Raw genomic sequence first — 23,293 nt, forward strand, 5'->3', positions numbered from 1 at the left:
ATAAAATATTCTATTCTGTAGGGCTAAATTACTGAATTAACTCTGAGCTGATGTATTTGTTAGCTCAAAATAGATTTTCTCCATCAGTAAACGGGAACACAAAGATTTCTAGACCTAATTTCCATGACTTCTCCAAAACCTTCTGGGTATTTTTTTTTTTTTCAAAACTTGTCCAGAATTTCTTGTCTAGAAATTGCTATTTTCAAAATTTTCCAAAGTTTTTCATGGCCGTACGAACCCTGTATAAAAGCAAGGAAATCGTCTATTTGTTCCTGTATTGTGTATACATTGATTTAAGTCACGATTTAAAGCTTTTGTCTTTAAAAGTGTCCTCACAGGTCACTCGATGCGTTCACTTATCTGTAGAGAGGGTCTAAACTAAAGCCCCGCCTCCCTGCGGTGCTGATTCGCCGGTAGAGTCCTCCCATCTGCGCTGGGATTGGCTAGTAGTTCATCGGCGGACTGCCTATGAGTGTGAACTACTAGCCAATCCTGTCGCAGAGGGAGTGGGAGCTGCCGGAATACGGGTGGAGATGCGGGCGGAATACGGGTGAGATCAGGGACCCGTAACGGCGCTGCTGCGCTGAGAGCCAAACACAGGAGTTTATAGCGGAGCGATCGGTCCAGCCTGGATGTCAGAGTGGCTTTTATTTTATAAAACACTAAATCACGCCCCGCCCTCAGGACTCCGAGACTCGGGGGACAAGTCTGGGAATGTAGGTGGAAGCGGAGCTAGCCCGCTTTAGCAGAGCCGACACGCCACACCGCCACCCCCCCGGAGCGCTGTCCGGAGCCTAACCGAGCTTTCCTACCCGAGACCCGGGCAGAGAGCCTGCAGCAGCTCGCCGACCAACTCTGGGTCAAATCTGTTTTACAGCTCATCCAGCAGATCCAGCGTTGTCTCTTCTGGTTTAAAACATTTTTCACCATAGAAATCAACTACGGCAATAACTGTGAAGTTGATTTTTCGAGTTTTGGGACGTCTTTATGTTCGTGTCGCCTGGTTTGTTTTGAGTATTCTCACACCGTGGGAATTATGGACCTGCTACAGTCTTGATCCACTTATATTTTATTTAGCATTTTCTGTATCAATCCCCGAGATGGTCTTACGTGGTTTTAGGTGCTAAAAAGTCGAGTTTGGATGAGCAGTGAAGCTCGGGACAGTGCCGGACACACCGAGCCGCTGCTGGCCGCCCCAGGAGCTCCGTGTGCGGGATAGAGGAGCCGTGTTTCCGCCGCTGAGTAGGAGGAGCAGCATGCCGAGGAGAAAGCAGCAGGAGCCGCGGAGAGCTGCAGGTACAGCCGGCCTTCTGGAAATAACTACTCAGCCTCCTCAAACACACACATTTATCCACTCTGGAGCTCCACAGCCTCTTCAAACACACATTTACACACCCTGGAGCTCCACAGCCTCTTCAAACACATTTACACATAGCAGCTCCACAGACTCCTCAAACTCACATTTACACACCCTGGAGCTCCACAGACTCCTCAAACACACATTTATTCACTCTGGAGCTCCACAGACTCCTCAAACACACATTTACACACCCTGGAGCTACACAGACTCCTCAAACTCACAGTTACACACTGGAGCTCCACAGACTCCTTAAACACACACATTTATCCACTCTGGAGCTCCATAGACTCTTCAAACACACACATTTATTCACTCTGGAGCTCCACAGACTCCTCAAACTTACATTTACTCACTCTGGAGCTCCACAGCCTCATCAAACACACATAGTTACACATTGGAGCTCCACAGACTCCTCAAACACACATTTACACACACTGGAGCTACACAGACTCCTCAAACTCACAGTTACACACTCTGGAGCTCCACAGACTCCTTAAACACACACATTTATCCACTCTGGAGCTCCATAGACTCTTCAAACACACACATTTATTCACTCTGGAGCTCCACAGACTCCTCAAACTTACATTTACTCACTCTGGAGCTCCACAGCCTCATCAAACACACATAGTTACACATTGGAGCTCTACCGCCTCTTCAAACACACACATTTACACACTCTGGAGCTCCACAGCCTCATCAAACACACACAGTTACACACTCTGGGGCTCCACAGCCTCTTCAAACAAACATTTACACACACTGAAGCTCCACATCCTCCACACTCTGGAGCTCCACAGCTGCTTCACACACACATTTACACACTCTGGAGCATTTTAATAATTTGGTCACTCTGCGTGGGTTAAAATGCATTTAAGCATAAAAATAATATATGAATATATTTTGAAGAGCATGAAGAGTTTAGCAGCAGGCCCTTTACAGAGTGATGAAGGAATCAAACCAATAGAGCTTTGATCTCAGTTATTAGAGCATCATCAGCACATGATCAATTGTGATTGAACAGTGGTGCCATGTGGTGCTCTTTTGAAATGGTGAGCTCTGATAATCGATTATTTCGTGGAGGTGCTCCACTCGAACAGCCAGTCTGAAGAGACCTAGAGAAAGTTTACAGAGCAAATATAGAACTGCTGTTTGTGTGTGTACAATACATTACTACCACTTACACAGAAACAGTATTATGTTACAATAGTCCACAACAGGACACTTAACTGTTAATATTATATTATATGATGCTTTAATACATGCTATATATTGTCTACGTTACTGAATGACACTACACCTGTATTATAGACTACTGTAGTTCAACAACAGATTATCATTATTATTATTATTATTATTATTATTATTATTATTATTATTATTATTATTATTTACTATTAAGCAAATTGCAAAAAGTTAGGAAAATTGTACAGGTGTTTATCACAGCACACTACGGCAGTGTTGTATTACTATAGTTTATAGTATTACAAATGACACCAGTGCATAAATAACTATTTTACTCCAGGGTACTGCACCAGTAATATAGATCACTATAGTTTACTACACCAGTATTGTATTGTATTATTGTAATATTAAGTATTATTGTCTACTTAAGTGCACTATATCGTTATTATAGGTTACTATTGATCAGTGGGTCTGAATCTTTTTTTATTTGGAGGCCTTCTTTGCGAACAGAAGATGCCACTGTGCCCCCTCAACCCTTATATCTTTCTGTGGCACCCCTAGCACTTCACTGCGGCCCCCAGTTTGAGAACCATTGTTGTAGATTCCTATAGGACATTACACTGCTCTGTATTGTGGTTTAATATAATATAATGTAGGACAGATTTAGATTTCTATAGTAAGTTACTATAGAAGGATTATTATATCTAGTGCTGATATAGGTGTAAATATTAACCAATTTATTTACACAAACCTGTTTTTTTTCCAGATGAATTGTATAATAGAATGTATAAAATGCGCTATAAAGTTTGCACAAGTTTATTGTCTCTAGTTTGTTAAATACAGCAAATAATCATTCACAGTCATTGTGAATTGTGAATAAAATGTGCAAAACAGTTTGTAGAGTGTGTGTGTGTGTGTGTGAGATAAGGGAACAGGATAGTGTGTGTGAATTTGGAGAATGATGACACCTGCTAAATCCGCATCAGTCCTCTTTCTCCTACACGCACACAAACACATGCACGCAGAATCTTAGCTTTGATCTTTAATCTCTATCATTTTTCTGACAGTGAGAGTTAAACACAGAACTGTGAAGAATAACTATAACAATAGTACTAATAATTTTAAAACCCCAAATTCAGAAAAAGTCAGGAATACAAATGTACCAATCATAGAAAATACTAAAGGGCAACATTTCTGATATTTACTTTTGTTTTTCTAATTGCAGACAGCGTCATTTCATTCGGTTTTGTCTTGTTAACTTTAATTTTTTTTCACATCATATAAAGATGTTATGGCACCAAGGATAAGAAGTGATGTAGTGTTTCATGTGTAATTTTCTTCTCATGCTTCTTGCAAACACGTTTTAACCCTTTCAGACCCTGTGTCCATTACCGTACATATTATGTGTTTTCATGATTTGTTGCACATAACACTAATTGAGACCTGCTGTCCATGAGAATAGACCATGAACCAGCCAATGAAACAGTAGTTTGTTTTACTGTTTAGGGATGGTTTGTGCAATAAAAAGGTCAATATTAAAAATAATACATGTTAAAAACAGGTTTTCTATGCAATTTTCCATTTAAAAATATATTAATTATTTTAGTTAATTAATATATAATTTTACTTAATGTTGTTGCTGTCCCAAAAATGAAAATAATAAAATAAAATTTAAGTCAATGTAAATATAATTTATTTCAGGTCATTTTCTAGAATTTCTATTGGTACATTTATTAAGATTTTTAACACAATGTATGGTTTGTGTGTTCAAAATATGTAATAAACTAAAAATAAATTTTCATTGGACAGTGAGGATATGTGTGGCTTAGACAGAAAACAACATTCTTATTTATTGTTTTCTAAATTATTCAAATTCTCCAGCCCAGTACCTGTACCCTCTTCTTCCCCCGCCATGCCTTTATAATGTGTGCAGCATGTGGTTTTTCACAGTCTTGTTTAAAAATTGTTCAGAGGTCCATTGAAAAGATATAGTCTTTAAAGAAGCATAAATTGTTTTAACATCTCAATGTACGTTTCTACATTAATTCTGGATCAGCAGTGTACTCAAACACCTTCATACCATAACAGACCCTGGCTATTGGTCTCCAATTTTTCCCCCAAATTGTTTTCCTAGTATACTGCTTTCTCTGACCACAATACACGTTTCAACTGTGTGATGGTTTATCTGAGAAGTTTCTGATCCCACAGAATTTGATGTTTCTTCTGGACATGGTTAATATAACATTTAATATAATATTAACTATTAATATAACATTTTTCCTAATTGTCTCACGCATTTGCTGACATCCTGAAAGATCTCCTCAACGATGCACATGCTGCCTTTAAATAACAAAAATAATAACAGTTAAAATATTAAACCAATACATTTTTATAAAAAAAAAAAACACAATAGGAAAATCTTGCTATTTCCGTTAATATTGGAGTAATTCAAATAAATGTTAATATATTAAACTTAGTGTGTTTACTAGTCTGCAGCACTCTACTAGTTGTTGCAGAAGCACTAAGAGCTGCAGGATCTCTTATACAGGTGAAAGAGCGAAGGGCACACACTGCTCCGATTAGGATCTGTTGGTCTTGTTGGTTTTGTCTTCCGCACTGTACAACAATAATTGTAACACATGTAGTTTTAGAAAACTGCTTTAATTGGTACATAACTTACAAACTTTAACTTGAGATTCTTTAAAGCAGTGTATGATTTATTAGAATTTGGTTTGTTTTACGGATTTGAAGAAGACATAATGAAGACATAATTTGCTGAAATCGCATTTTTTCTTTCTTAACCTTAAAACATTTACTAATGGATATTTAAATGTAAATTACAAGCACCAATGTAAGACCACACATTTTATTTACACTGACTTATATTTATTGATTTATACTTACATCTAGTTTATTTCAGTGGTAGAAGTTTTAATGGAGGAAATGAACAGTGCCACAGTAAATTGCTCAGCTCAAACTGCAAAACTTGTACTGGATGTCTTTACTGTGTTTAAGAGAAAAGTAAGATTGCAAAGAGAGAGAAAGATAAGTGTTAGTTATACTAATCCACATTTCAATAAACTAAAAGTAAAAAAAAAAGTCTACCTCTAAATGCAACAGTAGCAACACAGTGTTTACATCTGTAAAATTATTAAATTATTGAAAGAGCTTGGAATTTTTTTGTTGTTGTTAAATTAGCATGTTAAAGTTTCCAGATTAATTACATTATTACTCTCAAGAAGATCTTATTACAATAAAGTTTTTGAAGCATTTATCAGTGTTCTGTTCCTCAGGCACGGACTGGTAAAAAAAAATACATATATATATGTATTTTTTTTTGTTAAGACGCTGTTTAGAAGAGGCAGAAGCTCTCTGTGTAGCTGAAACTAACAATCAAATTTCTCCATAGATTCTAAAAGCCACAATACCAGAATTAAGGCTTAGTATAAATACCAGTATCCCCCATTTAATGACTGGTGTTTTAATTCAGTATCAGACACAGTAGCTATAGCTGCACAGCTGCACCAAGAGATGTGTGGGTACGAGAGAGAAGCATGTAGTGCATGAGTAAAAGCAAAAAGATGCATGAATTCCAAATCTTTTTAATTAGAACGTTCACTTTCATGTCACATGTCGATGGATCGAATACGTATCTGATTTAGGACTACATATGAAAGTGACTCACATCTCATTTGAAAAAAATTGGATTTGGCATGTTCACACAGCCATGAAAAAATCTGATCTGATCAGATTTGAGTCTCTTCAGCTTGGTAATGTGAACATAGCCTTAGTGGGTTAACTGCTAGGTCTGTAGTAACTAAATTAAGCGGATGAAAAACGATAAAACAGCACATGTTTATTTTTTCACCCAATCAATCAGTTAAATTAATTAAAATTAACAGTAATTGTGTGTTTTTATGTGCAGGAGTGTGTCTCAGTAGAGGACTTATAAACCGTATAAACCATTAATTTCGTTCTTCTTTGTCTGTTCTTTGGTAGAAAAATAGTGTGCAGATAGATGTCTGGACTTTTTGATGGGAGGCCTGAACCTTGTTACTACCACCACCGTGTTTTACAGATATGATAATGTTTTAATGCAGGAATACAGTGTTTTTCTTTCTCCAAACAAAACATTTCTCCTTTAATGGGCTTTAATGTATCTGAAAATCTGAAGCTATAGGTTACATTTGTACAGAAAATTCTTTAGGTTTCCTAAATATTAAGTGCACTGTGACGGAACCGCCTGCAGCTGTAGAATTGACTCTCATAATTTGCACTGGATTTGGTTTTCGCTTTCAGAGGTCAATTTATCTTGGTTCTGTGTGTTTGTGTTGTGTTTTTTAGTGGTTCTGCTGGGTTCTAGGATAAAATAAAGTGGTCAGGGTTGAAGGGTTTCATTTACAGACTCATTACATCACTCTGAAGCGAGCCTGTTTACAGCACTGGTCCAAACAAACAAACAAACTGGGCTGGATGAGGGTGGAGGGGGAGTGTGAGCAGAGAGGGAGGATAAAGACAGACCCCCCGAAGCAGCAGCTGTGTGCCCACTGTCTTTACACTGACAGGTGTCCATTAACAATTACACCTACGCACGGGCGCACACACACACACACACACACAACCCCGTGGCTAAGGAATTGCACTTCATCCTGTCACTCTAAAGTGCGTGTTATATCTGTGGATGGAGTAAAGTGATGCTGTAATTACTAACTGCCTTTCCGTGCCTCCCCCCTCCCCCCTCTCTTGCTGTTGTCTCACTTGATAAAATGATACGTGTATGCAAATCATCTTCCACCATAAGATCATCTTTCTCTATTCAAACGAGTGTGTGTTTTCACACCTGTGTTAGAGGAGAGGTTGAACATCTCTTTGGGTTTTTGCTGGATTTAGTTTAACAATGTTTAATAATACTGTTTAATCTGGTTTGTTTTCACAATTGGTGAAATATACAGCTCTGGAAAAAATTGAGACCACTTCAGTTTCTCTGATTTTGCTATTTATAGGTATATGTTTGAGTAAAATTAACATTGATGTTTTATTCTATAAACTACAGACAATATTTCTCCCAAATTCCAAATAAAAATATTGTCATTCACAGCATTTATTTGCAGAAAATGAGAAAAGTCTGAAATAACGAAAAAGATACAGAGCTTTCAGACCTCAAATAATGCAAAAAAACAAGTTCATATTTATAAAGTTTTAAGAGTTCAGAAATCAATACTTGGTGGAATAACCCTGGTTTTTAATCGCAATTTTCATGCATCTTGGCATGTTCTGCTCCACCAGTCTTACACACTGCTTTTAGATAACTTTATGCCTTTTCTCCTGGTGCAAAAATTCAAGCAGTTCAGATTGGTTTGATGGCTTTTGATCGTCCATCTTTCTCTTGATTATATTCTAGAGGTTTTCAATTTGGTAAAATCAAAGAAACTCTTTATTTTTTTTTTTGGTATCTTATTTTGTTCCAAAGTATGTGTGGGTATAATAACCAAAACCACTGCACCAAAACCCTTGAGAGAAATTGAATCTTGAATCTCATTCTGGTCCCAAACACACTTTGGAGAGATTTGATTGTGGTGAAAACTTGATTCTGATCAAACCCAGCTACAGTGTAGCTTGAACTTTAAAACTTTAGAATTTTCTAATTTTTGTATAAATTGGACCTAAAACTTCATCAGATTGTCCTTAAAATAGAAAATGTGAACCAAATCAAACAACTGAGACCAGGAAATTAGCCTTGATAATTTATTTTCTGAGGAAAGTGATCCAATATTACATATCTGTAAAAGGCAAAAGCATGAGAACCTTTAGCTTTTAGTATCTGGTGTTCCCCCTCTGCAGCAATTACTGCAACTAAATGTTTACAGAAACTCATCAGTAATTATTCTTTGATAGAACAATGTGTGTGATTATGGTTGTTGTCTTGTTGCATGACCCACATTCTCCAAAGTTTGTGCTCACAGAGAGATGTCCTGATATTTTGCAGTCAAACAGGCTAAAGCCATAATACTACCACCACCATGTTTCACAGATGGGATAAGATTTTTATTTTCAATCACACACTAAACCAAAAACGTATTATTTTTTTATTCAATTCAGTGCACTAAACATTGTTTCAGGAAGCTCTGTATAAGCTTTAATAAACTGCAGTTGGGCAGTTACATTCTTTTTGGAGAAAAGCAAAAACTGTAGAAAATGCAAAACCTTTTAAATCACTACTATATTCTCTGCATTGCAGAATTTCCTTTTATTCCTTCCTGCTCAGCTTTTCCCCAACCCTGTCCTTTGCTCAAAGCATTCCTGTCCCACTGAAACCCCTTCATCTTTAAACTCCACCCATTCCATTCACTGACCCCACCCTCAGGCCTTAATCACTTCACCCTGTTCAGTTGTGGTGAAAGAACTGACCAGGTCACACACTCCACAGCAGGTCTAGATGTGTGTTGATGGTGCCGTCGTAATGATGGCCTTCAGTCATGTAGATCAGATCACATACACACACTGACTCATTCACAGGAAGTGTGTGTGTGTTTGTGCGCGAGAGTGAAAAGGCTGTAAATCACTAACAATGACCTCAGCTGAGGATCACTGTAGGGTCAATGCAGGGTCACTACAGGGTCACTTTAGGGTCACTACAGGGTCAGTAGCTCCAGACAGTGACCCCTTTTACTTTTCTTCTCAATGACTCACTCTCTCACTCTGTGTTCATGTAGAACTTAACACAGATCGGAGCATCAATATTACTGTGATTGTAGTGCTAAACCATTTTCACGGTTAATTCGAATTACAGTTTTAATGTGATTTTCAAAATGGAGTAAGTGTTTATCCATTTTGCCTCCAACAGACCAACACAAGCATATTTTCTGAGCTTGTACTGAAAAATGTCCCAGCACTTTCCACACAAACACCCAGTGGAATAAAAAAATATATATTTAGCTAGAAATAAAATCTACCATTTCTAAAAACTGCACTTCTTAGCTCTCCAGTGAAGATCCTTGATTAATTGTGGAAAACAATAATAATCTCTCCTCAAAGTTTCTTCTATGACTCGTTTTGTGCTTTATTTCTCAATTTTCTGTCACACTACTGCGTTCTGTAGTATAATCCAGTGTCCATCAGTGTGAGTAGCTCCTCAACTGTGTGTACACGAGGTCAGAGCATGATATGAACACATGGGCTTGTAAACAATGTTTCGAACCATTGATATACTGAATGAGTCGACTCTACCCAAAGCATCAGAACACCAAACAGATCACATGATTAGTTCATATGTGCAGACATCTCAAGTTGCAAAAGGTGATTTCAGGGAGGCTAATTCAGAGTCTCTTAATGCTGAGTATCAACTGATACCTATCCAATATTTGTGTATAAATAATCCAGCTACACAATTTAGATAAGAAGAGCTGCTAATTAATACTGAAGTAAAATCATTGTATTTATATAATGGGACATTCTGCACTGATTTATTTAGTTCAGTCTTTCATTTTTAAGATGACTATAATTTAAGTTTTATAGGGGGTTTAATATCTTATAATCCAGTTCACGTTGTGTGTGTGTTATGAGTGATACACTCTGGACTGATATCTATTGTTGTTTGTCTGCTACTGATGTGTAATAACTTTCATAGTGAGTGAATGTGTGTGCTATGATTTGGGTTTTTATTGTGTGTGTATCATTAGCATTAGCCTCTACATGGATTGGGGTTAAATATAGGGTTTAATTTGGGGTTAGTTAAAGTTAGTGATAGGTTGCGTCTAGACTAGGGTTGTATTATATTTAGTTTATGTTGGGGGACAAATAATAAAAAGCAGCAAACAGCCAAAGCTTTAGCAAACCTTCATGCAGAAAAGCTAGTTGTATAATTTTGTATGGCTCTAAATGTGCTGTTCAGTTCTGCTTTAAAAACTAAGAAAGCTATGCATTTCTCCTGGTGGTAAAACAGAGCATTTCTGTGATAGTTTACAAAGTTTTAAATACTATGTTATGTTTTCATTTACCTTCTGAGAACTCTCCCCAGTGCTGCCGGCTGAGCATCAGCTTCTGTCTGGAGCCTTGAGGACACCAGATGGTGCTCTGAACACTTGGATTGGGATTAAAATAATAGTCTAACTAAATAACAGAGTTAATTAGGGTTTGGGTTAAAGTAAGGGTTAAAATTAGGGCTGCAGCTATCGATTATTTTAGTAATCAAGTACTCTACTGAACAATTTATTTGATTAATCGAGTAAAACATATTTGCTTGCCTAAAAAGCAATTAAAAAAACACAAGAGAAAACAAGACATTTCATTTAATAATGAATGACCAATTGGTTTAATTCACAACATACATTTCCAAATTGCAAATACAAAAAGAAATAAATAAAACACAAAGTAGATAATTTAATAATTAATGATTTAGGTTAAGTTGAATTATTTCAATTTAGGATTTCTTGTAAGTATCAAAAATATAGGGTATAAATCAATAAAAAAGGCATAAACATTGGCTTTATGTTGTGCATCTTAGCTTCTGAACAACAGTGACTGCGCCAGTTCTGCCAGTGTTGGATAAACGTGCTGCATTCTTTTACCACCAAGTCAGTGGATTCTCCTTCTTGGACATGAGATGTTTGTGAAAATACATCAAGACCTGTGGAATAATTGTATTAAAAAAAAAAAAAAATTAAGTTTTACACTACTCCGATCTAATCAATTGACATCAATAAGACTAAATGACATAATACAGTAAGTTTGTGCATATAAATTCCAGCCAAAGTAACTTTAGCTCAGCTAACTTTAACATGTATTTAGCATGTTTATATTCCGAACTGTTTATATTCAGCGCTGTGTTAACTGTTTACATAAAGCCTGTATTAAGTCAAGAACTAGAACTTGTCTCCGTTGTAATAAACTAATCACACACATTAGACAGTATTAATAATAATCAGCGCTCCACAGCGCTGTCGTTATGTTATTAAGGTACATTAATGTAATTCACAATGATTACTTGCTCTCCCCTCCATTGCTCCACCGCTCCAAAAACCTCCGCCTGCTCCTCCTTCTTCTTCCTGTGTGTGGGTGACATAACACTAAGCATGCTCTTTAAAAGTAATTAAACGATTCCTCGAGGCACAGAAAATTAATTGATACATTTTTTTAATCGAGTAACTCGAATTACTCGAGTAATCGTTTCACCCCAAGTTAAATTTATGTTTAAGTTTAGGGTTAGTTAAGGGTAGAATTAGTTTGGGTTAGGGTTGGATTAGGTTTGTGTGCGTGTGATCCAGTTCATTGTATGCAAAAAAAAACCCTCTAATCTTCCTCATAGCACACACACATATGCACACACAATGTAAAGACCTCATTGTGTTTACTGTTTGTTTTCCTTTTGCGGCCAATGACATTCAAATACACACAAACACACACACCTGTTCTATCTCTCTCTCTCTCTCTCTCTCTCTCTCTCTCAGGCTGTATCAGTGAGGATGATGATGATGGAAAAGCTGCTAAATATGAGATTTAACTGCAGTGACTGATGCTATTGATGCTATTAGCTTCTCTCTCTCACACACTGTCATTCTGGGAGGATTATGTACCCCACACACACACACACACTGTCAACTGTCTCAACTAAGTTCTGTACGGCAGGTTGTGTGACAGCTGATTGACGTGGATTAAAACTGTGTGTGAGAGTGTAATGGAGAGACAGCGTTTCCCAGCAGAGTTGCATTTGTGGACTCAGGAAATCAGACTGAGCATTAAAACTAAAGGCTCAGTTCCTTAAAGCCTGTGATTTTATATGATTTCAAGACAATTTTATGAGATTTCAAGCTTGACTTATTTGTAGCTGACTGAATCTTGGTAACGTACAAAGTGAATGAGTCAGAGATGACAAATCAACCTCCCAAATGACCTCTGATTGAGCAGTAAGACAACCAGACTAAATTTTGGTTGCTTGTCTTTTAAGGCTGTTTCACAATAGCCTTTTTTTTTACTGGATCTGTGAGTGCTTGCTTGTTTGGCCAAGTGTGAAAGCTGTGTTTGAGCCTGGGAGAGGTCCAGAGTACCGATGTCCTGTTCTCCTGAAACTGGTGGACTGTTACAGATATGAAAGCTATCCGCTCCTGGTGCTGTGTGTGGGTTTGAGTGATTGATTTATTTAGTACCATCAATGCTGCAACTTATCGCAATACTTACCTTCTATTTTATCAGTGTACGTTAATAAAACCACACTTTCACAGGACTGGATTGTTTTGTGGTGTAAGTTTGAGTACTGACCGCATATACTTACGTTAGTACTGGTCTACATGTATAAAAATCTTCTGATATCAGTATGGCTGCTTGATTGGAAGAGCTCCTGTATTGAGGGATGCAATGTAAAAGCACCGTTCTTCACTGCATAAGTGTTTGTATCCTGGAAAAATAATGAACAGCAGCAAATGGCTGAAGCTTTTGTGAACCTACATGCAGAAAAGTGAGGCATTCAACTGCAAAGACATTCCATGGTTCGGAAAACATTCTTGTGTGTGAAAGCAAACCAGTGACAATCAGCTCCCATACCCTCTTCCTTAGATTTGTAAGCTGCATGTTGCAGATTGCATTGGTTGAAGTACACAGATACTAAAATTGGCCAGCTGAAAAATTCATCTTAGAGTTTCTGAATACAGAGTGAACTGAAAATGTTTTGGACATCTCTACACGTTTTCACAGTAAAGTTCATAGCTTACTTTGCTGGCAAAATGGACAAATTTTATCACAGCCCCATGCAGGTCACAAAGTTTCTGTAGCATTTCGCAAAAATGGTATCGTTTGCATTTTATCAATAAGGTTACCACAACATTATCACATCATTAGATAACATTGCTTCATGGTCATCAGCCACCATCAGCAATGTGAGTACAATCAGATTAGTACAGATGCACACAAGTATAGACTATTCTGGACACTCAAATTGTCTTTTGAATGAATCACTTAGAACGCGCAAACAATGACTTCATCAAATCCAGTGTGATGAAAGATCAGAGGTAGAAGAACAGTGTCAGTGATTAGTTTGTGACACTGACCTCCATAGCAACCCAAACAGATACATTTTTGTTGTTCGGACATTTGCTAATAACAGCAAGCACTGTCATCTCAACAGATCTGAATTGAGCAAAAAATCAAATTTAATGTTTTCTCATTAAATGTTTGCTGCTGCATATTCTCAGCATGTGCACCTACATTGCAGCATGTGGGCCAGACCAGCTACTTTTGTACAGTGGGAGGATACATATTGCAGGCTTTGTCTGTACAAAATTATACAAATGTGGACTGTGAATTATCACCAAAGAACAAGATTTGTGAAATTGCACAGTGGATGTCTTAATAGGCTTAATTGACCTACTGACAGGGGGTTCTATATAGATCCATTGATGCTTTTATTAAAATGTTTTCTTGCCTGGTTATCAGCTTGTTTAAGTTTGTTTTTTAACATAAATTAACGATAAATAAACAATAACATGTTTGTACATTGGTATTCTGTGCTTTGGTTTAATAGAGGGTTCCTAAAACAGTGAAGGCCCGTCTGTTCTCTTGCTGGGAACCAGCACCAGCGAGCATACGTCAGGTATTATATCCACTCAGATTAGGATGTGACAGCTTAGCGTGTGGTTAGGAGCTGACAGCACATCTGTTTCATCAGGACAGACTGATGCTGGCATCGAGGACGCCCATCTCACTGTGCAGAAGTGAGATAAACCCAAGAACCCAGAGGGCTGTCTCACTCACCCTAATGCTTCTGCTCTTTCTCTCTCTCGCTTTCTCTCTTTCTTGGTCTCTCTCACACATACACGGCACATTGTTTGATTTTTTTTTGTTTGTTGTGCAGTAATTAATATTCAGTAAGCACCGAAGGCATTGACCGTGGATCAGGCAGTGTGGGGTTGATTATCGAGGAAAGTACTGCTTTGATTCTGTATGTTTCTTCGTTTGAATACTTGAGATATTATTTTCTCTGGGTTTATGAGTGGCTCTACTCAACTAAAAAGCTTTGACCCTTAAACCACCACTATGATATACAATACGTTTACAATACAATTTTAGAGTGAAAGTATGGCGTCTTGTGGCGCATTTTCCAACAAATGGTGCAGCTGGGCCTGTAGATCCTGCAGACTCATAGGTTGCCAAAGCTCTCAGCCCAGTTGATCCTATAAATGCTCAATATGGCAGGCCAAGAAGGTGTTACAATCTGGCAGAGGCTGGTAAACCCTTGCTGTGTGTGGTTGAGCATTATCCTGCTGAGAAATGCCAGTTGGAACTGCTGACAAGAGAGCAACATGAGAATGTCTTCCACAATATTGCTTAGCTGTTATTGTTTCTCATACCACTACCAGGGGGGAAGGACTGTTGTATGCGATTCCTCCCCAAATCAGCAAAAATCAGTTGGGGCAATGTGTTGCTCCACATCAAAGGCAGGATTGAAGCACTCACCAGTATTCTATCAATGATCTTTCTGCTCAGTCCAATGCTTGGTGTAATAAGGAAGGCAGGTTTTTAATAGATGTTTGTAGAAGTCATAGGTACTGCAAAAAATGTGTGACATGTGTAGAAAAACTTATATATTTTTTTTTATTTGGTAAGAAAAGAAATGTTTCACCATGTTTCACCTCTTTCTGTCTTTCTCTGTGTCTTTCAGCCTATGCGCCAAAGGTTGACATCAAGGGAGCCGCTTCTGACGAAGAGACTCTTCAAGATGATGGACTCTCGCTGGACAGCCAAGAGGCAGAGTATGTGTGTAATGAGGAGGAGGAGGAAGAGGAAGAGGACAGCGTAAAAGACCCTTTTTCCCCTCGGGACTCCCCCCTCAGCAATGGCACTAACCCAGATGCTGGCTATGCTTCCCCACTCAGTGATGCTAGCGATCGAATTGCTGATTATAGGAGCACCTCTTCCAAAGAAGAAAAGGAAGAGCTGCCCAGCTGCAAGGGCAATGGGGACGCCCTGAAGGACAGCTTGGCACAGATGAAAGCTGTCTATGCAAACCTGATTTCTGATGCCTCCTGGTCCAGATTTGCCATGGATATCATTAAAACAAAGCCAGCGTCCTCCAGCAGTGCCACAAGCCACACAGCCAGCACTACACCTACCAACGCAACTGACATCGCTGACAACAGCAACCATAGTCGAAAGAGCTCTGTTGCCAACAGCCTTAATGGAACGGCAGGCAGCTCCACCACCCCAGTCAGCAGTTGTGTCACTAACAACAACAACAATAATAACAGCAGCAACAGCAGTGCCAGTAATGGTGGCAGTATATCTTATGATTGGCATCAGGCCGCTTTAGCCAAAACCCTCCAACAAACCCCTTATCACTTACTGCCAGAACCCAGTCTGTTCAGCACAGTCCAGCTCTACAGGCAAAACAACAAACTGTATGGCTCGGTTTTTACTGGCGCAAGTAAGTTCAGATGCAAAGACTGCAGTGCCGCCTACGACACACTAGTTGGACTTACCGTGCACATGAATGAGACAGGACATTACCGTGATGACAACAAGGACAAGGAGGAGGATGGAAGAAAGCGCTGGTCCAAGCCTCGCAAACGCTCCTTGATGGAAATGGAAAGCAAAGAGGATGCCCAGAAAGTGCTAAAGTGCATGTACTGCGGACACTCCTTTGAGTCTTTACAGGACTTGAGCGTCCACATGATCAAGACTAAGCATTACCAGAAAGTGCCTCTCAAAGAGCCAGTGCCAGCCCTGGCCACCAAGCTGGTGCCATCAGCCAAAAAACGATCCCTTCAAGACCCTCTGATTTCTCCATGCTCCCCGGAGTCATTCACAGGTTCCAGTGGAGCTGTGTCTGAAGTTGGGAAAGAGGGGAAGGGAATGGCAAATCCTTACGTCACCCCCAACAATCGCTACGGATATCAGAATGGAGCCAGTTACACATGGCAATTTGAGGCACGCAAGTCTCAGATTCTTAAGTGCATGGAGTGTGGCAGCTCTCACGATACTCTACAGCAGTTGACCGCCCACATGATGGTCACTGGCCACTTTCTTAAGGTCACAAACACTGCATCCAAGAAGGGCAAGCAGCTTGCGTTTGATCCGGTGTTAGAAGAGAAGGTCCAGTCAATTCCATTGCTGCCCACAACGACCAGGCTGCCTGTTCCCAGTCTTAAGTCTCAGTCAGTATCTCCTGCACTGTCTGCTGACTCTGATAGTAAGAAGGAGACTGAGGAGACAAAGATGGAGGTTGGTGAACTTTTGGGGAAAAATATCAAGGAGGAGGAAGAGACCAATGAGAAGGCAGACATGGACTCTGTATCAAACAGGTACCTTCGAGAAGAAGACCTTGAGGAGAGTCCCAAAGGCGGCATGGACATCCTCAAGTCTTTGGAGAACACAGTCTCAAGTGCCATCAGCAAGGCGCAAACAGGTGCACCCACCTGGGGAGGGTACCCCAGCATCCATGCAGCTTATCAACTCCAAGGATCCATGAAATCCTGCTTACTTCCGCCAACAGTTCAAAGTGTTCCTGTCCAGCCAGCCTTCAACAGTAGCCTCCGAACCCTAGTTGCTGACTCTGCAGCAGAAATAAACCATCCACACAGTCCCTTATCACCCTCTACTAATAGGAACAATGTATCGGCAATGAAGGATCTGGTGGAGAAGATGACGGGAAAGGTCTCAGTAAAGAAAGAGAGGGAGGAATGGATGGTGAGTGCTGAGCGGCCAAGGTCTGCATATGTACCGAATTCACCATCTGCAAAACTCCAGAAGGAGAGAGATGCTGTGAAAGCTGGAGAAACAGTACAGACCAATGGCATAAGTAAGATGGATCGAGATATTGTGTTCAAAGTTGAGCCTAAAGAGTCTTCAGTAGAGAATCAAAATAATACAAAAAATGGTGTAGAGTCATGCAGGTCGCTCCTTACTAATGGCAATGGTCTAGAGATCATTACTGATCATTCACCTGAGAGGCCTTTTCTCAGTCCTCTTAGTGCACTGCAGTCCGTCATGAATACCCATTTGAGCAAAGCCTCAAAACCAGTAAACTCTTCCCCTAATCCCCTGTCAGTGTCATACAAGATCAGCAGTAGTGTAATGGACAAGCCTGCATTACATTCCTCTTCCGCTAAGCCCAGTGAACCTATCAAGACTTACTTCTATGAGGACAGTGACCAACCCATAGATTTAAGGAAATCCAAAGCAAGCAAGAGCAATGTTGGCACCTACAGCAATACAAGCAGCCCCCCAGTAGTGACCCAAAACAACAATGAATCAGGGCCGGTTCATCCAGGTGCACCGTTCTTAAACCCTGCATCTTCAGTGAGAGAGAATGCACTGATGGACATCTCTGATATGGTAAAAAGCCTCACTGACCACCTCGCTCCCAAATCCTCAACTCCCTCTTCCATCTCTGAGAAATCGGACGCAGACGGCAGCATGTTTGAGGATCTTCTGGAAGACCTGTCGTCTTTGCAAAAGCGCAAAGGCCGTCAGTCCAACTGGAACCCTCGGCACCTGCTGATCCTCCAGGCCCAGTTTGTCTCAAGCTTAAGGGAGACTCCAGAGGGACGCTATGCCATGACAGACCTGGATCCTCAGGAGCGGGTGCACATATGCAAGTTCACCGGCCTCTCAATGACTACCATCTCCCACTGGCTGGCCAATGTGAAGTACCAACTGAGAAGAACCGGTGGGACCAAGTTCCTGAAGAACATGGACTCCAGCCAGCCTGTGTTTCTATGTGGGGACTGTGCCTCCCAGTTCAGAAGTCCTTCATCTTACATTAGCCATCTGGAGTCCCACCTGGGCTTCAGCCTCAAGGACCTGTCCAAACTGTCGGTGCACCACCTTCTGGAGCAGCAGGCTGTCTCCAAGGTGATAATGGACAAAGTGGCATATGGCAGCCCCCTGCTGAATTTGACATCACTCGATGAAGACCTTAGCCCTGGCTCAATCTACCAGTGCAGACTTTGCAGTCGGACGTTTGTCAGCAAGCATGCAATCAAGCTCCATTTGAGCAAGACTCATGGGAAGTCACCAGAGGACCACCTGGTGTTTGTCACGCCATTGGAGAAAATGGGTAAAGAGGAACCCTGAGGACACTGAGGGATTTAAGGACAGCTGTCTAAATCGCTGACCGGTCTCATTGCACTAATCTAGTTTCTGCACTGGGCCTGAACTGAGCCAACGATAATCAGTCTTAAACTTTTTCTGTTATAAAACTGCCTGACTGGACCATGTTTCTTTGGTTTGTTTACATTTGTTTTTGCCAAACTTTTCCAATCCTTTGAAATGTATTTATATTCTATTTGTGCATGTACCTTAGTGATGGTTTTTATTCTTAAATGTTCTTTAAATGACTACTGTTTTTATGATGATAGTTTTGGCTGCAAAATTTGGACTAAAGAAATGTGCAAGAGCCTTTTGTTAAGGGAGGGTTTTGGGACTGTAAACTTTCTTTAAGATAAACTCCAGCGCGCAGTTTAATCCATTAGGTCAGAGTTATTTAGTCCTGGTAATTGAGTCCCTCTGCCTTGCACATATATGGCTTTCCCTTCTTCCAACACACCTGGTTCAACCAGTCAGCTCAAAATAATTGCTGTCCATGTCTTAAAAGAACCTTTATCATAAAATATCTAATATTGCCCAAAGAAAGGGCCAGATAAATCCATAAAAACAAAATATTATATACAAATTAAGACTAATTGCGTGTCTTTTCTGTCCCAAAATCTTGTACTTCAGCCACACTGAGTCACCATGTAGGCTAAGCTAGTCACTGTTACATTAACATGGTCAAATGTACAAGTATGTAGCCTACCATTAGTTTGAACCATAATAGCTCTCTTATTATTCATATCCTCCTTATTCTGTATCGCTCTGAATCAATTACAGATATGAACGTGTCATCTAAGAGCAAAATGCTCATATAAATAGCATTATATCATGCTATAACTATTGCGCTCTGGAGTGCATTGTTAAGTGCAGTCTTACTTTGGGATAAAAGTAACAGTTCTAAATATTTTTGTTCCCATTTTCCTGAATTGTCTTAAATTATATCCAGGAAGCATTATTTAAGGATCTCAGTGTGAAATCACTTTGTTTTCCTCAAATTATTAAATTTGATAGGCTTGCTCCTGTCGGATTGACGCTGGAGCAGTGAAGTATGCAACGTTGAATATTTTTTCTTTACAGTAATCATCATTTGCAAAACATGTGTTTTGGTTGCAGAATCCTCTATTGGTGCTCTTCTGCTCTGATTGCACCCTGGAGGATTACAGTCAGTTTCTGAAGCATAGAACATAATCTTGTCATTAGAGACAGTCCAGCATCCTTTATATTTTAAGATGTGGGATTCTTGAACTTTTCTATCATTATTTTCTATGTAAAAAGGTTAAAAAGAAAACTGTGTAAATAGAGATATATGCAGTAGAGCCACATCTTTGTTTTTCTACAAGCTTCTCCGAGCTGGTTTACAGGAACCTGTGCTGGAAACCTGCAGTCAGTCTGATGCATGAAGTTGTGAGTGAGGTTGAGCACAATGACTGAATATTTCCAAGTTTTGTTAATAAGGAAAAGTCTTTTTAGCAGTGGTTACCTTTTTTTCCTCAGTTGTAAAATAAATTGAAGCAGTAAAAAAGCATGCACTGTCTGTTACTACATTTTGTGTGTTACTACATTTAAAATCACTTTTATTTCATAATTTATGACATCACAGTTGGAAGGAGTATGGTCAGACACTGGGACACCTTGAGGGCTTTTGCGATGCTGGAGAAGATAAAACTGAAACCTCAAATGAAGCGTTGTTCTGATCTGTAAAGGAGTGCGAATTGTTCAGATAAATATAGAATATACGGTGCTGTGAAAAAGTACTTTCTCCCTTACAGTTTTTTTTACTTTAATATCAGACAAAGATAACCTGAGTAAATACTGTATATAAAGTGATGATTTTATTTATTAAGAGAAAAAGCTATTCAAACAAATCTAGCCCTTTGTAAAAAAGTAGGGAGTGATCGGTCTACTGAAATGACTCCAAAAGGACATGGACCACTTATCTAAGAGGTCCTAAAATAACAGAAAAACATCTAATAAACTTAAACTTAAGTTAAGGTCAGTGTTGATGATTCAATAATTAGGGAGAGATAGAGAAAAGAGACAAAACCCACTTCTGACCAAAAAGAAAACAAAGGCCTGTTTCTCTTTGCCAACAAACATCTGACGGAACTCTTTGGAAGGTGTGTGTCCTGTTACATCTGATGCAAAATTAACACATCATTTCAGAAAAGAACATCATACTGAATGTAAAACATGGTGGTGGTAGTGTAATGGTTGGGGGCTGCTTTGCTGCTTTGGGGTCTGGATAACTTGCTGTAATAGATGGAACCAGGATTTCTGCTCTATAATGGAAAATCCTGAAAAAGAATGTCCGGCCATCTGTTTGTGACCTTACGCTTAGGTGTGTTTGGGTTCTGCAGCAGGACAATGGCCCAAAGCACAAGTAGCAGGTCTGTTTTAGATGCTGTGGCATTACCTTAAACAGGCTGTTTATGCTCAAAATCCCTCCAATGTGTCTGAACTAAACAACTCTGTAAAGAAGAGTGGGACAAAATTCCTCCACAGAGATGTGAAAGAAGCAACCAAGGCTGGCACAACAGAGTTATTACGTTTAGGGGCAAAAATATTTTTGCATAGAGCCAGGTTGGTTTGGATAGATATTTTTCCCTTAATAAATGAAACTAACATTTAAAAACAGTTAAAAAAATTACTTAGGGTATATTTGATATTATCCCTTAACAGGCCAGGATTTTTGTCAATTGTCTGCCTGACATTGCACCACTGAATCTTGAAGATTTCTATTCGAGCATTACATAAAAAGCTTTCATTTTTGATAAGGAACATTGCTGAAAAGCTTCATTGTAATTGTAATAGAAACTATAAAAAAATATTGAACTAAATCTGCTAATGTCAAAATATAATAAATAAAAACATAAAATTGTCTCTTTGCTGAATTTCATTTTAAAATCAACATTTTCCCAAATACAAATCAAACAATTCATGTCCTTCAAACCTTTAGTTTCATTATGTTTGTTTAGTTTCTAGGTCTATTTTCAAACCTGCAGAATTTGGGTTGATTTCTGTTACTAATCTGGAATTTTTAAGTGTAGTACAGACAAAACAGTTTCTTCAAGTGTCTTGTAGGAGGTTTTAAAGCCCTTAAATATTTAGAATGTAATTAAGTTATTTTACTGCAGAAAAAAAGGTTGTGTATCACCTACACCTGTAGCCCGTATACAGGACAAGGCATTTTAAGGGGCTAAATTGTGTTTGTCTGAAAAATATAAGTATAATAAAAAAAATAAATTTGTAGCGTAGGCGCAATGTAGGTCACACTAAAAAAAAGACCTTAAAAATTTGATCAGAAAATCGAATGTGTGCCACTTTTATCTGCTGTGTAAACGCAGCCTTAGTCTACATCAAGTTGCCCATATTACTGCAGTGCGGACTCTTCCCATAGTTACAGCAGTGACCTGAAAAGGCTGTGATCTGATATGAGGATGGTTAATAAATTGCATAACCAAAAATACAGGAAACTATTTTTATCTGACAGTAAGTGTGTGAGTGTGTGAAGGAGTGTATTTTAGGCTCAGTGTGTGCATGAGGAGGTTTATTGTGAGCCGCTCCTCATGCTCCTCATGCTGGCCGTGTGACTGGCCCTCAGACTCTGACTGAAAGAGCCTCTGTATGAAGGGGAGAGGCTGCCGTCTGCCCTCTGAGGACCGGCCTGGTGTGGTTCTGCCTGGAGACACACCGCCTGTCCATCGGCCGTGTCCACATCTGATCAGGGCTTTTAGATCAGTCCTTATTTTACCTTCAGTAACAGTGTGACTGTGTGTCAGAGGCCTGTGTAATCCACACACAGTGAAGCTCATTAAACACTTCAGATGAACAAAGTCATTGAGTTTACACCAGGTTTACATCTGGTCAATACATGTCTTGAGTATGAGGTTTAAATAATTTTTACAATATTTTACAATATTACAATTCATTTACAATATTCCAGAAATCGGGACATTGTACTAGTGCATCTCAAACAAAATTAATATCATTAAAAGTTATCTTATTTCAGTATTTAGGTTCAGCATGTGAAACTTGTATATTATAAAGATGTTTTATACACAGATTGATCTATTTTAAATGTTTATTTCTTTTATTGTTAATAATTATGGCTTACAGCCAATGAAAACCAAAAGTCAGTTTCTCAAAAAAGTAGAATATTATAGAAGACCAATTGGTACTTTTGGCAGTGTGCCAAAATTCCAAAGTCCTGCTGGAAAATGAAATCCGCATAAACGTTGTCAGCAGAGGGACGCTTTTATGGAGATAGAGATGTGGATTTCATTTTCCAGCAGGACGTGGCACACTGCCCACACTGGCTATAATTCAGTTTGGTTCTGCTGGTCTATGGCAGAGAATTGAAATGCAGGGAATATAAAATGCATTGTTGCTGACTGTATTACCCTGTACCTGTTGGTAAATGACTGTAAGACATATTGTGGTAAGTATAGCCAGGTGTGATTCTTTCACTGGTATAGGTATCTTATTTATACTAGCCGCTAGCTGTGTTGCCCTGTAAGGCCAAAACCTAAAGTTATAACAAAACATCATAAAAAGTTAAACAACATGAGAAAAAATAAAACCCACTGTGATATGTACAGTAAAAAATTAGCTAGTATGTTGCTGTAGTTAATTTTACAGTATGCATTCTGTATATTTTATCACATTGAC

The 23,293-nt window shown here is 39.1% G+C and overlaps 1 protein-coding gene across 1 annotated transcript; it reads left to right on the forward strand.

The window, feature by feature from the left end:
- The first annotated feature begins 547 nt into the window (after nucleotides 1-547).
- Nucleotides 548-19,663, forward strand: LOC103045577 (teashirt homolog 1). Its single transcript, XM_015600856.3, has 2 exons — nucleotides 548-1,296; nucleotides 15,195-19,663. Exons 1-2 carry the CDS (start codon nucleotides 1,257-1,259, stop codon nucleotides 18,605-18,607), a joined length of 3,453 nt encoding a protein of 1,150 aa, XP_015456342.3. The 5' UTR covers nucleotides 548-1,256; the 3' UTR covers nucleotides 18,608-19,663.
- Nucleotides 19,664-23,293: the final 3,630 nt, after the last annotated feature.

This window comes from Astyanax mexicanus, chromosome 4 (genome assembly GCF_023375975.1).
Source record: "Astyanax mexicanus isolate ESR-SI-001 chromosome 4, AstMex3_surface, whole genome shotgun sequence".
NCBI lineage: Eukaryota > Metazoa > Chordata > Actinopteri > Characiformes > Acestrorhamphidae > Astyanax > Astyanax mexicanus.

What these genes read in the sequence shown, in the direction of transcription:
- LOC103045577 (XM_015600856.3), top strand. Translation starts at nt 1,257, where the DNA reads ATGCCGAGGAGAAAGCAGCAGGAGCCGCGGAGAGCTGCAG. An exon ending in GGAGCCGCGGAGAGCTGCAG is followed by an intron (nt 1,297 to 15,194) that starts GTACAGCCGGCC and finishes TGTGTCTTTCAG; the next exon opens with CCTATGCGCCAAAGGTTGAC.